At 53.7% G+C, this 13,246-nt stretch overlaps 2 protein-coding genes across 5 annotated transcripts in view; one reads left to right on the top strand and one right to left on the bottom strand.

Annotated features, from left to right (window-relative positions):
- The window catches only part of DDX24 (DEAD-box helicase 24), a 22,518-nt gene extending 17,729 nt beyond the window's left edge, over positions 1-4,789 (bottom strand). The window contains exons 1-2 of one of the 4 annotated variants that reach the window (XM_037503986.2): positions 4,710-4,789; positions 1,407-2,130 (exon numbers count right to left, since the gene is read on the bottom strand). In XM_037503986.2, coding sequence (XP_037359883.1) covers positions 1,407-2,121 — 715 coding nt within the window. In that variant the 5' untranslated portion in view covers positions 2,122-2,130; positions 4,710-4,789. Of the gene's footprint in view, positions 1-1,406; positions 2,131-2,774; positions 2,871-3,405; positions 3,432-3,871; positions 3,953-4,709 lie in introns of those variants that run through there. The other 3 variants (XM_037503985.2, XM_037503987.2, XM_037503988.2) reach the window with 3 other exon arrangements.
- LOC119239435 (interferon alpha-inducible protein 27-like protein 2A) lies at positions 4,627-13,246 on the top strand. Its single transcript, XM_037503993.2, has 6 exons — positions 4,627-4,940; positions 6,961-7,121; positions 8,079-8,157; positions 11,311-11,340; positions 12,317-12,478; positions 12,984-13,246. The coding sequence occupies exons 2-6, from the start codon at positions 7,095-7,097 to the stop codon at positions 13,160-13,162; spliced, it is 477 nt and encodes a 158-aa protein (XP_037359890.1). The 5' UTR covers positions 4,627-4,940; positions 6,961-7,094; the 3' UTR covers positions 13,163-13,246.

Genomic DNA, 13,246 nt, shown 5'->3' with positions numbered 1-13,246 from the left:
ATCCCTGGAATGAAAGTTTACTTTAATAATGAAATAAATTAATTCCTATTATAAACAATCTAAAATGGAAAAATCACATAAATTTAGAGTAAGCATTTGAAAAATACCCAACAACTATCCTTAACAAAAATGTCCAGCAAACTAGAAACAGGAAATTTTATCAACTTTATCAAGGGCATCTACAAAAAGCCTACAGCTAAAGTCACACTGAACAATCCAAGGCTAAATGTTTTCCCTCAAATGATGCCCCAAATGGTGCCCACTGTACCACTCCAATTAAAAATTGTACTGGAGGTTTTAGCCAGTGCAATAGGACCAAAAAAGAAAGGGGGGGGGGGCATGATATAATCATCTTTGTAGAAAATCCTCTGGAATCTTTAAGAAACTACTTGTAGGCACTAAACTGCAGGATACAATAAACATACACATCAATCTTATTTCCATTCATCAGCAATAATCAGAGATACAAAACACATTACGTAAAACATCAAAACATTGCTGAGAAAAATGAAAAATGAAACGCCTAACAAAAATGAGTAAATACATTAAATTTGTGGATTGGAAATTTATAGTGGAATTTAGTGTTCTACAATCAACAGAATCCCAATGCAAATACCAGCTGTTCTGCAGAAATTGACAAACTGATTTTAAAATTTGTATGGGAATACAAAGGGCCTGTAGTAGTCAGAATAACGTAACAAGAGCAAAGCTGGAGGACTCACACTACCTCATTTTAAGACTTACTCTAAAGCGACTGTATATATATCCAAGGTTAAGTACTGGGGTAAAGACAGACCCAAGCAGATCAATGGAAAGACAAGACTCCAGATAGTACCACATGGTTATTGATTTTTCAAAAGAAATACAAAGACAATTCAGCAGAGAAAGAATTGTTTTTCAACAAAATGATTCATTTTCAACAAACGGTGCAGGGATAGCCATATGCCAAAAATGAAAGAACAAGTTTGATCCTATTTCTCACCATAAGCAAAATCTAACGCAACAGGAATCAAAGGCCCAGCGCTAACATTTTCAGTTTAAAATAAAGACATGAGGGCCTCCCCGGTGGCGCAGTGGTGGAGCGCTGGGTTGCGAAGCTGCCCGCAGCCTCTGCGGCACCGGTTGGATACCCGGCTGCTCCCCGGCCACCGGAGGAGGGTCCCGCATGGCGCGCAGACCTCTCCTGCCGCCCGCTGCTCCCCTCAGCAGTGTACTTCGTCAGTCTGCCTGCTCTGCTCCCCGCTCTGGCTCTGTTGTGTTCTCTCACCCTCCCGCGCTTTCTGACTGTACCCAGTGCTTGTATAAATAAACAAATCTTTAAAAAAATAAATAAATAAATTAAAATAAAGACATGATACTAAGAATCCAGAAGCAACCTACTCTGGGCAGACAAGGGATGCTATTACCTGTCTCGGCAGCCCCAAGGATGTCCAATTTATCACGGATGGCAGGTGCCAACGTGAGAGCTTGGACTGGTGTGGGTGCAGAGAAGCCCAGAAAGCTGAGCGCTCGGAGAACCGGCTTGGGGACAAACAGGTCCTTCCACGCTGATACGTCTGCCTTCTGGTCACACATTTCAGGCATCCATGTCTTTGCTTTTTTAGGCACCTTTGTAGGAGTGCCCTGGGAAGGTTCCATTTTTTTTTTCCCTTTCTTTTTCTTCTTTTTTGGAAGAGACTGGACAGCGGCCCCTGACACCATCTCCCCAACCATGGGACCAGGACAAGCGGCGCCATCTCCCTGGGGCTCTGGCTCAGCATCTTTGGTCTTAACCTCCTTTGGGGCTCTGCTTCCTTCAGTTTCCTCATCTTTACTCTTCTTTAACTTCATCTTTTTCTTTGAGGAGCCAGACTCTCCTTCCTCCTCTCCTTCTGAAACAGCCTGTGCCTTTCTCTTCTTGGGTTTCTCCTTAGAGAAGAGACTGGAGGAAGTCTTGGCAGAGGAGACCAACTGGTAATCTGTCAGTTCCTCAAAACACACCAGGTCATCCATCTGTCCGTTTGCAAACATATTTGGGTCAATCTTCACCTGCTTCCATTTTCCCACAACTTTGATTCCCTTTGTCTTAAATTTGCCAAAGTTTGGTGGGTTTGGCCTTGAGTTTGTCTCCTTTAGCTTCATGGTTGCTGGCTGAAGAGAGAAATGTTCCATTAGGCTGGCAAACAAGAAACACCGTGTCTGAGGCAACTAACATGTTCTAAGCTGCCTATACACTGTTAGGCCCTGCACAGATGAAGGCAGAGGGCTTTAGCGCTGACGCTCCCAGCTACAGAAGGCAGCAAGGGAAAGTGATGACCCGGAGAGGAGAGCGGGCAGTCTGGCTCAGAGCAGACAGGCTACAGGAGACCCCGGAGGTCAAATGAGCCAGATGTGGTTTGGATGCCAAACCCAACACCGACAGTCCTGTTTAATCCTCTGACCCTGTGTTCTCACCATTTTCAAAAGTGGAAGGGGCCTGGTAATATCTAAATTGAAAAATGTTTTATGTAAAGCACCGAGGATGGAGCCACCACACCGAAGTCCTTTTTTTTTACTTTGTGAGATATTTAAAAAATTTTGTTAGTATTTATATAATTTTTACATCATTTTTCATTTTTGCACAATGTATGCCTTTTCATTTTGGTTATAGTCCCCTTACAACTGCACCCTCCTTATTTTGACCCTAATCCTTCCTCTCCCCGTCCCCCACCCTGCTGTAATGTGTCTCTGGTTTATAGCGGCTTGTTGATTTTGATGTTTACTTTGTGTTAATTACTTTTTTCCTGGTCCCTTACTTAGGTTTTCTATATTCCTGCTACGAGTGAGACCATCCACACCGAAGTCATTCTGAAGGTAAGGTAAGAAGCCGAGCCTTCTCTAAGGCCCGAGGCGCCGGGGGAGAGCGAAGCCTAGGGCAGAGGCATTTCTCAGAAAAACCCCAGCGACAGCTGGGGACCGGAAAACCTAGCCACACAAGGACAGGGGGCAGGAAGCCCCCGATATTCAGCGACGGCTGCGCAAACAACTCCTGCAGCGGGACTCCCCCCTAAAAAAAAACTTCCCACTCCCGCGAACAGGCATAAAACCCCACGCGCCCTACTTTGGGGCGCCACTTCTTGGCCTCCCCTCCCTGAGTCCCCGAACATCGCCCGAGCGCTTAAAATAAACCTCCTTCCCTTTCCTCTCCCGCCCCTCGCCTCGCCCCTCACTGGCTTTCCGCGCGCCGCCAGCCTCTCAGCTTTTTCCCCCCGCGGGGGTCGGGGAGCCCCGGGCGGGCCAGCCGGCAGGAAGCGCCGCTTTCTCCCCTCGCGGGCCCCGCTGGAGAGGACCGCGTCGGTCGGTCTGCGGCTCCGCGCTCCGCCTCACCCTCGCCCCGGCTTCTACTCCCAGGGCTCGCGGACCCGGCCCCCGCGGGCGCGCGCTCACCCAGCCGCCCCTCGAGAGGCCGGGAGCCGCGGCGGGGGCTGCGCAAGGTAAGCCTGGGGGGGACGCGCCGGCCCCGGGGCCTCCCCGCGTCGCAGGGGCGCCGACGCGCCGTGACGCGGTTCCGAGCCGCCCGGCCGGCGTCGCGCGACACGCACGTCAGCGCCCGGCCGCGGCTCTCCCACCGGCCCGACTCACCCGAGAGCGGGGGTGGCCCCGCGCGGCCGCGGCGCGCCGCCGGCTGAGCGAGCGAGGGTCCGGCCTCCCGGCCCCCCGGCCCCGCCAGCGCTCGCGCCGCAGCTTCCAAGCCGCCCGCGGTGGGAGCCCGAGGCCCGAGCCTGGAGCCCGCAGGAGGGGCCTGGCGCGCGGTCGGGCGCGCGATTTGGCGGGTGGCCCCGGCCGGTGGTCGCCCTCCCTGAGCCCGAGACCCCACAGGCCCGGAGGGGCCCAGTCCCGCGCGGGTACGCACCGTGGGGCGACGCCGCCGCTCCCCTCAGCCGCCTCAGAAACCGCAGCCCGTGGCCCCAGCTGCGGCTCCCACCGCAGTTCCGGGGCGGGGCCGGCACGCGTGCGCGGGGCGGCAGGAAGTCCCGCCCCCTTCTGGACGCCGCAAACTGATTGGCTGCCGCGAGATCTCGCGGATTGCCGCGAGATCGTGGGCGTGAGGGCGGGCGGCTGTGGAGGACGCGTGTGGGTGGCGCCACAGGTTCCGCGCGGCCGCGCCCCCTGCGGGGTTGGGGCGCGGGGGTGGGGGCGCGAGCGGTCGGCTCGGCGGCCTCCGGCGGGATCCAGCGCAGGAGCAGGATTCCCTGATTTGGTGTTAGGGCAAGTGAAAGGGGGCAGAGAAAGACGGGGCGACAGGATACGTGTAAAGGGGCGCCACTGCGTCCCCGCGCGAGCTCGCGGGCCCGGGGCGGGGGGCGGGCCGGGGTGTCCAGGTGGGGGGACGCCCGCTTTGGGGGGGCTGGTTTGACGAGGAGCAGAGTCGTTCTCTGGCGGGATCCGCAGGCCGCGCTCCCGCCCCGGGGGGCTCCCCTCGTGCTGCCGGGACGGCCGGGGGCCCCAGCAGGCGCCGCAGGGAGCGGCCCGGGGCCGGGGAGCCCGACGCCAGGTGCCTTCGCCTGGAGACTCTGGCTCCCGCCTCACCCTGCAGCAGCGGCGACCCGGCCCGGAACTGCGCGCCTCTGCGCAGCCAACTCAGCCCCAGGGGGTCTGTGCCGGGATCCCCCCCAGCCCTTCCGTGACTCGCCCCTACACACTGATGGTTAGAGCAGGTCGGCCGACCCCGAAGCCCGGGGTTTACTCACCAGCTGAATTGCCTCCTGTGTTCAGTGCAGAGAAAGCTGCCTCGCAGTAGTTAAAGCACCTTCTCAGCGTGGGTGGCACAGACTGTTGTGGGGAGCATGTCCTGAGCACGCGCCTCACAGGCTTTGTGGACGCCACCCCCAGGCCCTCAAGACACTGGGAGCTACAAATCCCGGATCATCACTTCACAATATATTCGTGTATTAAATCATAGTAAACTTACACATTACGCAGTAAGTTCTCACCATTGTCTTTAGATTCTTGGAAGAAACGGTCTTTAAGGGAGGTGACATATAATGAAACACATTTGACCATGAACTATTTGATAGCAACAAGAGTTCCGACAGCATGTTTCCGGTCACAAAAGCATCACCAAACTTATAAATAAAGATCCAAAACACTTGTAATATTCGGTGATCATTTGTATTCATTCATTCATTTTTCCAACCCATTTATTCCATTTCTGGGTCAGCAGGTGGCCAGAGTCTGTGCCTGCAACTCAGGGCCCAAGACAGGACACCACCCTGGACTAGATGCTCTTCCCTTGCAAGTTGCACTCACACCCCCCCCCACACTCATTCTGACTGGGACCGCTGAGACATGCCAATGAATCTCCTGTGCAGACCTGTGGAATCTGGGAGGAAACTGAAATCCCTGGGGAAAACCCAGGCAGCAGCCATGAGGAGAACGGGCATATTGCACAGACAGTGTTCCTGGCCAGGTGTCAATTTGCTTTCATCATCAATGTTACAGTAAAAGGAAGTGAACAAAATGATGTTATTTGAGGACCTTCTTTATTTTAATTATGTCTCAGTATATAATTGCGATATAGGGTGCATCTATACTGTGGAATACTACTCAACAATAGAAGGGAACAAACTGTTGATATACACAACTTGGATGGATCTAATGAGCACTGTTTGAGTTGAAAAAAGCCTACTTCCAAGGCCAAGTAACATTCTAAAAATGACAAAAGAAAGAGAAGAGATTAGTGGTTTCCAGGCTCAGGAGGCAGGAGTGGGGAGTTGGGTTCGAGGGTGGGAGTGACTATAGAGGAGTAGCATCAGGAGATCCTGGTGGTGATGGAAGAATTCTGTATCTTGATTATAATAGTGGTTATTGTGGAATAAGATAATAGAGACACACACTTTGCTTACTGTCAATTTCCTGTTTTTTTTTTTTTAATTCTATCATTACGTAAGAGGTAGTCTGTGGGTGAAAGGCACACAGAACCTCTGTGTATATAACCTCTTTGCAACTTCCTATAAAGCTATAATTACTTCAAAATGTTGAAGGGAAAAATGACATCACCCCTGTTGTGTTCTTATCAAAAAATATTTAACCTGAATCTGCTGGCAAGAAACCATCAGGTACCTTCAGACTCTGGAATATTCTACAAGATGAATAACCTGGACTCCTCAACAACGTCAAAGACCTGACATGAAACCTAGTTCTGAAAATCCCTCCCCTGCCTGTCCAAGAAAAATGGTTTCATAGCATCCCAGTGAGAGTTGGAGCCATTTTTTACTGAACGGTTTGGGGTGTGATTCCAAAGCTAAACTGGGCATGAGGTTGGGCAAAGCCTCATTTACCAACGTGTTCAAGGACACCTCAAGCCCAGGTCTCACCAGCTCCTGAAGCAACCACTTCTTTCCTTCCTGGTCCCACTGCCTCCCCTAACTTCACCTTCAGATCCTCACTTTCCCTTTATTCTTTATTCTTTTGCTGAAAAACATTCCCTGAGTATTGAACAGGAGGGAAAAAATGGACAAATCTCTCTTTTATGAGACATTTCTTTGGGGAAAAAGGGCAGAAAGGAATGAATGAAACAATTGGTGTATATTTTCTGAGCGTCTACGTGTGACCAAACTAAGGCATATCAGTGAACCTGCTCACTGTCACAACTCGTGCAGGTTCCCACCAAGACCGCTGGCCAGAGATCACGGTGCCGCCCACCCGCCCAGGCTTCCCACCAGGTCACTACAGGTGTGGGTTAGGGCTCTAGGTCATTTGTCAGGGATGTAAACTCTTATGCAGTATTAATTTGTCGGTGAGGCGGGGCCAGGAGAGAGGATCTCTGATGAAACAAAGTTCATAAGAAATATAATGTTATATAAAAGGAGGATTGTGCTTTCTCCTTTATCCGCAAAGGGGCTTTTGAGAGCGAGTTAATGCTCTTGTATTGGGATGTGATGGGATTAGAACCTCCTGAAACACCAGCTCACCTCCTCTCTCCCCTCCGCCCTCCCACAGCAAAGGTGAAACCTCACTGGCAGCACACCTGCATCCAGAGTGACTCACCTGCTCTGTGTGACGTTGGGGGTTAAACGTCACCCAGACTGACTATTTAGCCATCTGGACTTTGGCATAGCCTCATCACACATAGGATGTTAACCGCTCTGTGTTCTCCCCAGGTATGTAGGGGCCTGGGAGATGGGGACTTGGGGGGAGCAAAGGGTGCTCTGCTCGCAGCAGCCCCTGTGCCTATATCCAGGGCCGTTGTCACTGTGATGCGAGGTGAGTGTCCTGGGAAGGCCTGAGCCTGCCTTTACCTAAGACTTTGGGAACAGCCGGTCTTTTCCCAACCCCCATGACTCTGAAGACCTCAGACTGAGGCTTTGGGGAGGGACAGTCTGGAGGGGACAGAGAGGAACATTTGAGAAGAACAGAATCCCGGGATCAGGTTGCCAAGGAGAGTCACCAGCTTCCTAAGCCGTGGTCTGTGCAGATGTGGGGGCATGATGGCCTGCAGAGAACAGAAAGCAGGACTCTGGGGAGAGGTGTCCGTCCCTGCCCTTGTCCCTCACAGCCCCACAGAGCACTGCTGGTTATCATGCGTTGTTTCTGGGGAGACAGAGGTGGTTCTGGGCTCTATAGCCACGTTCCTACTCTGCCACCAAGATGTCATACTAGCCATAAAAAATGGGGCAGGCATTGCCACTGATGCCCACCTGGAGGAGTTTCAGTGCCTTCAGTCCCCAGGGAAGCCTCAGAGGGTAAGGTGGCCCAGGATTTGGGGTGCTTGTCTCAGGACAGAGGGGTTCCGGCCTGGAGTTGACACCAGGGTGCAGTGTCCAGCAGGTCTCTTCCCTCCTGGACTTTAGCCTCTCCCCCTCTGGGAGGGTAGGGCCCTGCCAGCTCTCAGCGGGTGAGCGGGTCTCGCTATGCCTTCTCCTTGGGCTCATCCCCACGCTCTCCTGCCATCTCTCAGCCCAGATACCCCTGAGGTCCTCTGCCCACATCAGAGTCCTTGCAGCTTTAGGAAATGAAGGACACTGTGGGGTCCCTGGGGCTCATGTCCTCCTCAGGGCCCTGGGCTCTCTGGGCACACAGCTGACCATCCTTGTGCTCCCCCTCTGCTTCTTTTCCAGTTACCCTCCGCAGGCAAGCCCCCTGATGATCCTACTTCCGGGGAGCCACCACAGACCCACCCAAAGAAAAATAGACTAGGTAACTGGCTCCTGGGTGCTAAGCCACAAGCCTCACCCACCCCTACTGCCTTCTCAACCCTCTGAGTTGTTGGTATTGAGGACTCATCCTTGATGGAATCTCTAGGCACCCACCTGCAGAAAAGGGGTATGGTGCACCCAGAAGATGAATGAACGGTGCTCTAGGACAGGGCAGGTCCCAGCTCTGCCCCGGATGGGCTGCCCTTTCTGAGTCTTGGTTGCTTTGTTTCTAAGGGCAGCAGCGGGCGGCCCAGGACCAGGGCACATCTGAGTATGTTCTCAGGCCCTTCACCCCTCCTGGCCTCTTCCCTAAGCCCTGCAGGCTCAGCTCCCGGTCAGGTAGTAGCACAGGCTGGGCTGCCTGGTTGCCAGTGAAAGTCCAGTGCCCACACCCTGAGCTGCAGCACTCAGGCCTAGGTAAGTTTCGATTCTTGGCTTGTGCCCCTCCCCTGGCATCCAGAAGCCTCCTGGCCAGGGTCCTCCTCGCAGGACTCAGGTTGCACAGTGTTTGCTCTGAGGCGGGGCTACCTGGGGTCAGGCAGCAGGGTGAGCTCATTTCTTTTCAATGTAGACCACATTTTGCTTAAAATCCATGCATTGATGGCCTCGGGGGCTGCTTCCTCCTCCTGGCTCTTGTGCCTCATGCTACTACGGACATGGGCCTGAAAAATCTCTTCAGGGCCCTGCTTTCAATCCCTTTGGGTCTCTACCTTGGAGTGGGCTGCTGGGTCCGTGGCCTTCCCTTCTGATTTTCCTAAGGAGCCGCCATCGTGTTTCCCAGAGTGGCCCCTGGGAAGCTCCTCGGTTTATATTCCCAGCAAGAGTGCACAGGATCCTAACTGCCCATGTCCTCGCCGACGCTGCTTCTGTTGGTTTCTTTTATACGGTGTCTTAATGGTTGTGCCTGGATGTATCCATGCATTTTTCTTTTTTTTATTGAGACAACATTGGTTTCCGGCACTTTATATTCGAGATGGCATTTTCTCACCACACCTCCCCGATAAGCGGTCACCCCCCACCCAACAATGACTCCCTGTACCCACTCCTCACCCTCCTGCCCCGGGGTCACCGCCATTCTGGTGTCAGAGCCTAAGGGTTTGTTTTGTTTTTGTTTTTTGTTTTGTTTTCTTTATATTCTACAAATGAGTGAAATCACATACTTTTATCAAATCTTGCATGTCGAGTACAGCAGATTACACCATTGATACCTTTATAGCGGCTTTTTATTTTGATTTTTCAATAAGTACCAGTAAGTCAACTTTTTTATTGAGAGCTCCCCCAAAATGTCCAATCTTGAAATGTTTCCGGTTCAAACAACAACTCAACCAATAAGCCTCTTTACAGTTTAGCCGTGATGTAAGAGGTGCCCCAAGAGATCACAGGCACAGCCATCACGAAGTGGGGGGTCTAGGAGAGAAAAGACCAAGGCTAGCAATAACTAGTCACTGACCCGGGAAGCTGCTCCCGGGAAGGTTTTCTGCTGCTGACCCAAATTTAGCGGAAGAAAAAGAAGACTTCTCACCACTTGGCTTCCTTGTGACTCTGTGGAGAGAAAGCAGGGCGGCTGGCTCCTGTCCTCTTGGCCATCCTGGGAACAGGCAGCGTCCACCTTTGATGGACCCTCCTGGCTGCTTCCCCAAAACAGCTGGGAGAAAACCAATCTTCTCGTGCCCTGGTAGGCCCTTCTCAATGGAAAATAATTAATTCGACATAAGACCCAAGAAGAAAAAGAGGCCCTTATGGACAAGGGACTCAACACCTAGTTGATATAGTTCTAGATGCGGAGCCGTTCCTCTGGGAAGAACAGATGTGACCAAGAAATTGTTGAATTATTTACTTTGGCAACTTATTTAATGAGAGAAACAAGCCCCAGAGGTCTTGTGGCTACATGACGTTTCCTTCCCTCCTGGGAGAGGAGGTGGGAGCTTGTCACAGAGATTTATTTCCTGATTTCAGAGGAAACAGGAGGCTCAGAGGAAATCTTTGCCTTTTGGAGAAAGGAAGGTTTGGAGCATCCTTCATTCATCAGTTGTTTCCTTCCTTCAAAAAAATCAATATGCCACTTGGGCACACTTTGGGGCAGCCTGGTCCATGGGCAATTGACTTGTATTTCCAGCCCCCCGAACTGTGGGGAACAGACTCCCAGCCGTGGTGGTGGTGACAGCAGCCCCGGGAACTAACACGGAGACGGAGGACACAGCGGATGGGGCGCGTCAGGCTGAGTTAGAGGCAGAATCTGCAACGGGAGGCAGCGGGGGCTCTAGAGGCCTGGATGTCATCATAAGGGGAGCAGGTCTTGTTAACAACAAGGTCTAGGGCAGCTCTGTCCAAAGAACTTTCTGGATGATGAGCCTGTTCTCTGTGCTGTCCAGTGTGGGAGCCACATGTGACTATTGAACACGAAGCAGGGTCCAGACCGACCAAGGACGGAGCTCTAGTTTTTTTGTTTTTTTTTTTTTAACATTTTAATTAGTTAACATTTAAATAGTCACGCATGGTTAGTGGTTGCCCTACTGGACAGCAGGTGCCTCAGGTGTGGCCACGAAGGGAATAGAGTCCAAGAGTGTTGGAAAGAGGTGGCAAGACCAGCTGGTTGACAGTATCCTCTCTGCAGAAATGGAATCATCAGGACGGGTCAGGAGGGGTGACGGAGGGAGGAGACGATGCCATGGGCATGGGATGCTGGGGAGTGAGCAGGGGCCTGCGCTGACCTTGCACCTTCTCCTCCCCTGACAGGGCTGAGGCCCCTCTTCTTGGAGAGGGGGCGGGGAGGCTGAGAAGGACCGGCCGGGCCTTTCACTGGGATCTGTGTCCTGGGATGGGGCCACCGGTTCTGGAAGGGGGAGAGAACAGAAAAGTTTAATTTTCTGCCTTGCAAATAGAACAGCATGCTTGTCTTGCTTCTTGTTTTTGGTGTTTGAAGAGAATGAAACCACATGTATTTGGATGAGCGTGTGGAGCCCATCGGGGCTGGCGCCCTTGTGGGAGTCACACAGCTCTGGATCATTCACCACCCACTCTGCATTCTTAACATATTAGGCTGCATTGGAGGAGGTCAGGCTGGCACCTTCGCTCCTCTGATTCCATCCACGGTGGCGGGAGCAGGGGCCCAAGGGGAGCCACTCGAGTGCTCATGTATGTTTTTTGTCTCCAGGCGTGGCCATAGCAGCTGTGGCCGGAGGAGGTAAGTCTCTTGAGAAGGAACTCAGGTTCCATCTGCCCTTGACCCTGGGTCTCTGGGTAAAATGGTCTTGACCAAGAGTCTCCAGCCCCAAGACACAGCTGGGTCAGCTGGGCAGGGTACAAAGGAGCAAGACCTGGGGTGAGCAGAGCCTTGGCACACAGGATCCAAAGCACAGCCGGGGGCAGTCAGGTGCAGGTGCAAAGCCTGCCCTCCTGGACGGGACATTGAGCTCTCTCAGGCCAGGAGCCAACCCTGGGAGGGAGGCCAGGATTTCCTCTGGAGGTTGGAGAAAATGAGCTGCCCGTTCTCAGAACTGCTTTGCAAACCCTGGAAACTCATCCACTGAGCTCGGAGGTTCCCAGCTGGAGTGTAGACGAGGGTCCCCAATTCAGCGCCCAGAATTCCAGGGAAGAACTCACTGCTGTCACCTGGCCACATGCCAAGTGCTCACAGCCCACGTGGCCGCCACGCTGGACCGTGCAAGGACGGAACCTTCCATGGCGCCATGGAGCGAGACTGCCCTGCTCCAGAGAGGGAGGGCGCCCTGGGGACCCCACCTGCTGCAGCAGGGCCTTGGGGGAAGAGGGTGGCTCCACCCACCACCTGCATGGGGAGGTGCTCTGGGGTTCTCTGCTGTCCCCCTGGTGTTTGGGGCAGGACGCTTCTGCCATGTAAAGGGTGCTTGGGGGGCCTCTGCTTCCTCAACTGCATTTATTTGTCACTGGAGGGCCTGAGGCCCAGGGAGGAGAGGGGAGCTCTCTGGTGTCCCAGGAAAATAGGGGCAGGGAAGAAGGATTGGGGTCTAGCTTCTCGTGGTGCCCACCTAGTGGAGGTTCCCAGGTCCACAGGCATCCTGTGCCCGGGCTCTGCCCTCCCCTTGATCTCACAGAGCCCGCAGAACCCCACCCTGTTCCCTCAGAAGGGGTATTGGTGAGTGTCTCCCATGGAGCTAATCCAAAGTTCCTCTCTTGGACAGCTGTGGCAGTGGTGGGTGCACCCATGGTGCTGGGCGCCGCGGGCTTCACGGGGGCAGGAATTGCCGCCGGCTCTGTGGCGGCCAAGATGATGTCAGCCGCGGCCATCATGAACGGGGGCGGCGTGGCGGCCGGCAGCCTGGTGGCCACTCTGCAGTCCGCAGGTCAGTGTCCTGGCAGGAGAGGAGAGGGGAGAGGCCAGGATGGGTGGATTCAACCCAGAAGCTCCGCCTGAGGGATGACCTGTCCTCCCTCCAGTTCTGGGACCTCAGCATCCCTGGTCCTCTGTCTCTCCCTCACTGTCCCCTCTTCAGGTTAGGGTGGCAGCGGTGGGGCTGGGGTACATCTTAAGTCTGCATTCTTGGTCAACCTGAAAACTCGTGGGCAGGTCCTGCCCGCTCCGAACCCAGCCTCTCCAGGGCAGGTGAGGCACCTGCCATACCCCAGAGGCGTGTCTGTCCCAGGGGGATTCCCCGCCAGGTGGATGCCTCCTCTCAGGACAGCTGCCTATCCCCTCAGTAGATCCTGGGGTGCAGGGAACAGAGGAGAGAAAGGGGGTGGGCACATGTCTAGGCCTTGGGGGCCTGAAGGGCATAGTGATAGGGGCACCTGTGATAGGAGGTGCCAGGATTTCCTTTCTCCTTGGTCTCACCCTGTCCTCTCTCTCAGGGGCAGCTGGACTGTCCATGTCATCCAATGTCATCCTGGGCTCTGTTGGGTCAGCTCTTGGGGGCTGGCTGTGGAGGGAAAAAAAGCCATCCCATGAGCCAACGACTGAAGAGGATGATGGAGATGACCGTGATGGAGCTGGATCCCCTCAGGATCCCGGGGCGGTGGTCCCTAGATGACAGCTGCAGGGCTTGTCAACATTGTTCAGTTAAAGAACTGGTTCATTCTGTAAGTTAAACTACATGAGAATAAAAGGAGACACT

The sequence above is a fragment of the Talpa occidentalis genome, unplaced genomic scaffold (assembly GCF_014898055.3).
Source record: "Talpa occidentalis isolate TD23 unplaced genomic scaffold, MPIMG_talOcc4v2.1 talOcc4.11, whole genome shotgun sequence".
In the NCBI taxonomy this organism is placed as follows: Eukaryota; Metazoa; Chordata; class Mammalia; order Eulipotyphla; family Talpidae; genus Talpa; species Talpa occidentalis.
Note: the sequence above shows the minus strand (reverse complement) of the source record. Positions and strands in the feature narration are given on the sequence as shown.